Source organism: Trichosurus vulpecula, chromosome 3 (assembly GCF_011100635.1).
Source record: "Trichosurus vulpecula isolate mTriVul1 chromosome 3, mTriVul1.pri, whole genome shotgun sequence".
Classification (NCBI taxonomy): Eukaryota; Metazoa; Chordata; class Mammalia; order Diprotodontia; family Phalangeridae; genus Trichosurus; species Trichosurus vulpecula.
The window spans coordinates 174,433,145-174,441,363 of NC_050575.1; the positions used below are offsets into that span (position 1 = coordinate 174,433,145).

Genomic DNA, 8,219 nt, shown 5'->3' on the forward strand with positions numbered 1-8,219 from the left:
CTCTTCAGTCCCTTGCCCTATGAGGATGGTGCCTATCTTGTCCTGACAATGCTCAATTTTTAATAACTCCCGCAATCTGTTGTCTTCATTCGGATTTATGTGTTAATGAAAAAAGCTGGAGAAAAGCATGCAACTGTGCTGACTGGGTCCATTAAACAATCTATGTAACATGTCCTCAATAGGGTCCTTGCTACAAGTAATGGAGCATTTTACACCTCCCTAATTAACTCATTAATACCCTCCCCATAATAATTCTTGCTTCTTCAAACATTTCCATCTCTCTTCTGATGTCTCTTAGTCCCACCTTACCCCCATTCTCAGCTGAGAACCTTACATTATATTTTACTGAAAAAGCTGAGGCTATTCAGCAAATACAACCTCTTTTCCCTCCTCATCACACATATGCCTTCTGCCATGATTTCCTTCTTCATTCCTCTTTCACATGAATAGATGACCTTTCTTCTTGCCAAGGAAAATCCCTCTACATTCAGGAGGGATCCCATTCCACCCCATCTCCTTCAGCAGATTGCCTCTCTCTATCAGCCATAATCTCTCATATCGTTCTCTTTGTCTTTACTGTCTGCTTTTCTGCTGCCTACAAATATGTCCATTTCCCTCAACCACAAAAAACTGTTACTTGATTCAACCCCCACCACAGCTATCATCCTATATTTCTCCTTCCTTTTATGACTCAAATCCTTGAAAAATATATCTACAATAGGTGCCTCCACTTCCTATCTTTTTTATCTCCTAATTCCCTAAAGTCTGGCTTCCAACCTCATTATTTAATTAAAATTACTCTCTCTAAAGGTATTCATTTTTCTCCTTGATACTCTTTTCTCTCCAGGTTTTCATGCATTACTCTCCTGCTTCCCAACTTCTAAACTTCCCAATTTCTGACAAGAGCACTACAACTCTCCCAGTCACCCAGGCTCAAAACCCTAGATACATCTAAATCATCTAACCCATGATAGCTTATGATATCATCAATAGAAGCAATGTAGGGGTTAAGAAAAAGAAAACATACTAGAGCAGAGACTTTAGGTATGGTCGAGTTAGGTGGTTTGACAAGAATGAATATGAAGCAAAGAAGACTGAAAAAAATACTTGAATATGTAGGAGAAGAAGCAGGAGAAAATGGAGATCAATGGTTTCAAAGGCTACAGAGAGCTCAAGGAGAATGAGGACTGGAAAAATATGATAAGATAGAGGAGGCCGTAAGAGAACTCATTTGTTTATTACAAAGTTGAACTGGCTCAAAGAAAGAAAGACACCGTTTTGATATGAACAGAGGAGGAAGAACAATTTTTGCACTCAGAATGAGCAAATTCCCAGGATTAGAGAGAATGAAATTCAAAATAAAATTCAATTGAGAATGATCCGATCATGGAGCATGGAGTCAGAGAGAAACTTTGGGAAGCTATTAGGAGTTGTCTTAGAAAGGGATGAAGGAAGCAAGGAAATGAGGGAGGTTAAGGAGGAAACACATCCTCCTGATTTACTATTTGAATAGCTTAATATTTGGAAAAATTATACTTGCAAAATTATAGTGAACCTCAACTGATCCTCCATTGCTAAGGGTTTCGAGTACTCAAATTTAGAGCCATGGAACATAAATTCATTTGCTATCATTACTGCTATGCTTAACATTATGAAGAGAAGGTGGATTACACTTTCATTTTTCAGGCAATAATTTCAATATTATATATATGGAATGTTTGACTAAACAATATAGAAGACGCAAGTTCTTCTCAAACGTTGGAAATCCAAGGTCATAGACTTCCAGTCAAGAGTATCTAATATACTTGTCACTCACTTCTTATTCATGCTCCCAATTAAATTTCAAAAGCAAAGGGAGACTGAGGAAAAATGATTGCTTCATATATTTATTTTGCATTGAAAGAAAGTACTTAAAATTTGGGGAAAGAGGTTAAGGACTAAAGGGACAAGTTTAAGCAGCAGCCAGGCACAAGGAACAGCGTGTCATTTAAGGCTATGACTGGGATTTCCTAGACAGCAATGGTTATGAGGTTGAAGGGAATCATCTTCTCCTAGAAAACATCAAAGAGAAAGTCAGTGATAAGTGCCTTGGATTGCACGAAGGAGCTAAAATGATGGTTTCCCATGACCTAGCAAAAGGTAGCCCCAAAATGCAAGATAGGTGAGAAAGAGTAGAGAATTTAAAGTCAGAGGGAATGGTTTCCCATATGGGTTTCACTGATTCAGAAAAGGTCATTTGTGTGATCTCTCTAGGCTTCATTTACACCAACTAAAAAATGAGTAGGTTGAACGACATGAAAAGTTCTAAACTTAGAACTCTATATCCTCAGAAAAGGAGAGGCCACTGCTAAGTAAGAACCTACCATGTGTAATGCCATGGACAGCGTGATTTCAATGTCCCTGAAACCCTTTGTGTAAATAAACTTTTTATCCAACTGGATCAAGTATTTGAGAGACCCTAAGAGATCCCCTGGAGAAACTTGGAGGGGAAGAATAAAGGACAATTTCATCCCAACATTCAAAAACTTGAAATCACGATTATTATTATTATTAATTATTATATTCTAGATTTAAAGCTTGAAGACATAATAGGAGTGATCTAATCCAACCTCACTCATTTTGAATAAGAGGAACCTGAGGCCAGAGAGGTGAAGGGACTTTCTCAAGGTCACCCAGGTAGTTGAAACTTGTGCCTCCACATTATCATTCTTCACACTGCTTCTCCTAAGGCTATGCATTTGAGACACTTGCTCTCTCCTTCCACTGAGAAACAAACAAGAGGCAGAATTCTCAAAATGAAATGCCTGGCAATAGATCAAGATGTATCAAAACATTTCTAATGTGCAGAAGGACAAAAGACTAAGATAGAAATCCAAAGGGGCCTCAAACCTATCTGAGATGGGCAAAACAATCTCGCTGTCAAGATTAGAGAGTTCATCTTCCTGTACTTGAACCAGACCAAGTAGATGTTTAAATCCCAGGTAAAGTGGAAGATTTTAGATTATTTTGGAAAAATTTGTCCAGAAGTCTTGAAAGAGTACATACCTTAATCATGTTCTGGGGTGCAGGCCTCTGCAGAAACAAAGATATATGTGAGTGGATTGGCCAAAATCACTTCCTAACATCAAGTTCAAACAATTATACAATGTCTCCTAAGAAATAAGTGTATAACAGTTTGTAACAGCTTCTAAAAGGAAAATCAATCTATGGGAAGGGAAGACCAAGAAAATAAGGGAAAGGAAGAATTTGGGGTTCTGGGGATGGAGGAATATGGTACAGCAAAGTGGAGCCAATTCTATTCTTATTACCAAGTTGGATGGGAAAGTCAATTTCTTCTTGTTTAAATCCTTTAAGGCTGACAAACTTCTTATACTCCTCTAAGGCTTTTGCGTTCTCTTCTTCATTTGGACCTGCAAAGAGAGGGCAGAATGAATAACAGTTCATTCTAACTCAATCCTTCTCTCCTATAGTGATAGTCCTTGGATTTTGCCTCATGGTCAGTTAAATTACAATCACAAAAAGAGATGAGAGAACTAAGTGGTTGTGAGCAGTTCAGCACTCTTATCTTCTGCCAACAAATGCCCTTCTCTCCCAAATTAGACAATTCCCCAATCCATGTCCCTACAGAAAAACCCATCTACATCTCCCAAGCATGCACTAAAACAAAATAGCCCTAATGCCCTCAAATCTGCAGAAGTGGGATGGAAGAGAGAGGTAAAATATGAATACACAATGTCTTCTTCCCCCTGCTGCTTTCTTCAAAGCAGCATTTTGCTTTTTACAAACTCATTACAGAGTAGTTCGGTCAGCATTGACAGCCTGGGAATGTGATTGCTAAGCAATGCCTTTGTTGCCATGAAATCTTCAGAGAGAAAAACATTTGAGGGAATGCACGGAATCCACTGGCCACTCTATTGGGCTTTGGTTTGTATCAAAATGCATTCCCTCCTGCTGTTTTTACAAAGGCCAAATCTGGGAAAACCTGAAGAGCAGAAGGAATCCAGGTCAGCAGTTTCTAGCAGCTGTTTCACATCTTAACACTCTTCTCTTCGAGAAATTCATAGAATCCCACATTCCTTACCCAGAAGTTCGGCGATTCTTATTTTCCTGCCAAATAACTCCCCTTCAGAGAGGATAATCCGGTGATCCTTGACAGATGTCTTTTCTATGAGTACCTGGCATTTGCCCTCATCTGTGGAGATGGTGAAGAGATATACTGTTAGCATCTCTAATCCTCTTCGAAAATCTGTTGGGAGGAGACTACTGCAGGCTTTAGGATCTCACTCTGTTGGGAAAGATCCCAGACCTGGTGGGCAGCAGCATCCAAGAATCAAGAAAAAGAGGTAGGTGGCCCCATGACCAGGACAACATCCCCTTGGATCTGATATGGCAGCCTTCTAATGTACTTATCAAGTAATATTGTATATTAAAGAAACCCGGGACTGAATGTTTAAGAGTTTCAAGGTATCTAAAAAACCCAGTACATTCCCTAATTTTACAGATAAGGAAACTGAGATCAAGAAAGTAATTAGTTTATCCTACTGTCAAGGGTTACTATGCTGTAGTGAACAGAGAAACAAACTTGGGGTTTGTTGGTCCTGAGTTTAGTCTCACCTCTGACATATACTGACAAGGTTACCATGATCAAGTCATTTAAATTCTCAATACCCTCAACCAACTCTCCAAGAATATAACTTGCAGAACAGCGGCTGATCTGTCTTGATAGAGGGAGTTTCCTTACTGGAAGGTCTTCATACCAATGAAATCATAAGTCAGGTCCAAAGTGACAAAGAAAGCAATAATAAATGGGTATCTGTTTTTGTGCCTTTGGCAAGAATCCCATTGAACTAAAATTTTATCCCCTCCCTCAAAGACAAGCATACTGCTCTAAACATTGGAGTTGGTTAATAAATGTTTGTTGAATGAGGGCAGCACTAACATGATGTCAGTGTCCTTGGCTCTGGGAAATGATTCAGACTCAATTCTCCATAATATATAAATGGAAACCTCCATTTTAAAAAACAGTGATGCAGATCGCTTGTTTTTGCATATAATCCCTTGCCTACAAAACTCTGATCCCAAGAATCAAAGCAAGTGACTGGTTTAGTGCCCCATCTTTTGATGTCTTCCTCTGCACGCCCCCACCCCAAGAAACATTCTGCAGAGTCGTCATATTTATTGGTAATGAGCCCTATTGTGACACGTTTTTACAGATTAATTATGAATCCCAAGAACACCATTCATAACAATATTTTGGCCCAGTGAAGTATCTAATGGTAGGACAAAACTTAAAGAAATGTTCTTGTTCCCATAGCAAAATATAAGAGTAGCTACATAATCTGACTTTGTGACTGCAGCTCTTCACACCCAGGGATTTAGTCAGTCACATATGCAGACAGACAATCCTAATCATAGACTCAATCCATATCATAGAAAATGCATGTAAATTTGCTAGATATTGTCAAGAAAACCCAGCTTTTGAACTCCATCATTTAAGAAAAGTCTCATGTGGCAACCACTGTTTGGACCTCACAGATCACCTTGAAGGAGGCCTTATCTCAGGCTGGATTTCCTTTAATACAGAATGTTTGATTCACTTACCCACAGAAAATATCCCAGGCTGGTTTGTTTTCTCTAATTTAAATTTAATCTCTTTGCACCTGCCATGCTTGCTAGAAAACAGAACACATGTGATGGTTTTGCTGGAGACAACAAGAGGAAGACAAATTTATAAGTGACTGAAATGAGGAAAGGTTATTTGATTCCTTCACTCCTATCCCAGTTCTCAACGTGGAAAGCACAGGAAAATGTCCCGAAGAAGATTTGCATTACAGACCGTGGTCTGATTATTCACACTCATAGAAAAGAACTGTGTGACAGAGCACCCATCTTTTGAATATTGAACAATCTCTGGGTCAAGCTATAGAGCTGGAAATCACAGTACACCATGACCTCTAAGAAATCCAAACCCAAGTGACCCCAAAGGAAGTGAAGAGAGATGCACAGTATGAGGAGGCTGCAGTATATAACCTAGGATATCTCATGTCATGAACTTCATGGAACAAAGGCATCCACAGAGGAACAAGGAAAGTTTAGAGGAGGCCGAAGGCCACGTGGGGCTTGGAGTTAGACAATGAATCAGAAAAAATTTAGTCAATGAGTGCACTGTAAGCATTTCAATCATTGCTGGGAAAGTAAGCAGAAGTTTCATATACATACATGTTTTTATATGTCTATATGTACATGTATGCAATTGTATATGTCTATGTATATACTCTAACTATAACCTGAATCTTAACCTTCTGAGCCTCTAACTCTAACACATAGAGATACTGTGTGTGGTCATATTAGAGATGCAGAGGATATCAAGTGATCTGCTCTAGTTGTGTTCCATGAATAGGAGAGGTAAAGATGAAGCAGGGTGACAGGACAATTCTCGATGGTCTACTTACTTGCTGGTAAATTTGACCTCCAGATTCCCATCACTAAATTGGGTGACTGTCAAGGGTGATATGTGCTTACGCTTCTTCTTCCCAGGTAATTCATTGTCTGCCACAACGGCCTTTAAAAAGTATGTGCCCTAGAGGCAATTGTGATATGTGGTTAGTAATTGAAGAAGGAAAAATGAGGGAGAAAATGAGGGACCCAACCCTTCACAAATGTCTCCTCATCATCTGGACCTTCTTCCCCATCTCTCAAAAGAAGCCCAGCTCTGAGGCAAAATTCTTGCATGGGTCAGTTACCCAAGAATGACCATGGACCTTCAGGCAACATATACAAAGTAGAGTTTTGTGAGAAACCATTAGGTTGAAGTGAACTAGCCATGAGAACACAAACCTATCAAACTGGCCCAACTTCAACATGGCCCAAATGGAAGCAGACATTTGGCAATGAACCCCCAAATGGAATCCTTGAAGAAATTCACTGAACCTTGGGAGACTTAACTCCACTCAAGAACATTACTTGTTGTGAATGGTCATTAGCAAAGATAAAATAACTGAATCATGTCCCCCATTTCCAGTTCATTCTGGAAAGAGTAAATTAAAGCAAGAGAAAAGTGAAATGCTTGACTTGAAATCAATTTCTTATACTAACTTTCCCCCATAAACTCAATACAAGATTTTCTGATGGAATCTATAGTGCTAAAATATAAGGCTACAGAACCAAATTAAAAAGAGCCCAGTGGGGCCCTAATTTTGAAATGACAGCCTTTTGCTAGCACACATCCCTCCTTCTAGTCTACAAGATCTCCCAATGAAGTCTCACCTCAAATTGTTCTTCAGAAGAGGATGACTCCTGAGCTTGGAGGATAAAGAACAGGCTTAGTGCTAGAGTGAGGAAAAGGACCTTCATCTTTGCAGACTTTCACAGGTCTTTACCTTCAGTCCCTCACTCACTGAAGCAGGTGACAGTATGTGTCCTCCTCTCCTAACATCTCTCCCTATAAATATATTCTGAGATCAATGTGGCATTGAAAACTCTTATCTTTTTGCACAGTGTTCCAGTAAGTCTTACAACAGAGCAATGGGAGGTAAGGGAAAGGTAAAATAATATGTTATTATTCTTGGAAGCCCCATAAATTTCTTCGTTTTCAATGACTACTCATTAAAATCCATCCAAATAATCAACTAGACCTAACTTTTGCATTGCTGCATCCTCCTCGAGTTCTAATAATTGATTCATTTACTCTTGGGAAGGAGATTGTTATCAGAATAGGAAGCAGTTCAAAGATTCTTTGAGCAACAAAGAGAAAATCAGTGGCTTTAATCCAACCACACCCCATCCCACCCCCTCATTTTTGCTGGCACATTTTGTAAAGTTTTTCATGTGTATTAAAGACCTCTCTCTAGTTCTCTTTCCATGATGCAGTAAAGAATAAATAAATAAATGACCACACACACACACACACACACACACACTAGGCAAAACAACAGTCAGAAAATCTGGGTTTGAATGCCACTTCCCTTACTCATTCCATGTTAAACAAGGTTCCCCTTCTCTCAATCAGAAAGGGCTCTTAACTTCTAGCACTTTCACATCAGTCCTGTAACGTCAACAAATTATACATCGTGATCCCCATTGTGGAGGCAGAGAAGACCTTAATGACTGCCCTGCCATCACAAAGAGTGGAAGAACTAGAGCCAAAGTCCAGTTCTCCTAGGCTTGGCCCCACCACTCTCACAAACAAGTCACAAAAAAGGAAATTGGCTTTTTCCTTG

At 39.3% G+C, this 8,219-nt stretch overlaps 1 protein-coding gene across 1 annotated transcript; it reads right to left on the reverse strand.

Moving 5' to 3' along the window:
• Nucleotides 1-3,046: 3,046 nt before the first annotated feature.
• Nucleotides 3,047-7,353, reverse strand: LOC118842308 (late lactation protein B-like). The gene is made up of 6 exons (XM_036749881.1): nucleotides 7,267-7,353; nucleotides 6,453-6,580; nucleotides 5,602-5,672; nucleotides 4,082-4,192; nucleotides 3,309-3,410; nucleotides 3,047-3,072 (listed from the first exon to the last, which is right to left on the reverse strand). The coding sequence occupies exons 1-6, from the start codon at nucleotides 7,351-7,353 to the stop codon at nucleotides 3,047-3,049; spliced, it is 525 nt and encodes a 174-aa protein (XP_036605776.1).
• Between the last annotated feature and the right edge of the window lie 866 nt (nucleotides 7,354-8,219).

Excerpts from the sequence above, each read along its gene's own strand:
- LOC118842308 (XM_036749881.1), bottom strand. The coding sequence starts at position 7,353 with ATGAAGGTCCTTTTCCTCACTCTAGCACTAAGCCTGTTCTTTATCCTC. Across the intron at positions 4,193-5,601 it reads GCCTGGGATATTTTCTGTGG|ATGAGGGCAAATGCCAGGTA; the intron begins GTAAGTGAATCA and ends CCATCTCCACAG. Across the intron at positions 3,073-3,308 it reads TGACTTTCCCATCCAACTTG|AGGCCTGCACCCCAGAACAT; the intron begins GTAATAAGAATA and ends TTGTTTCTGCAG.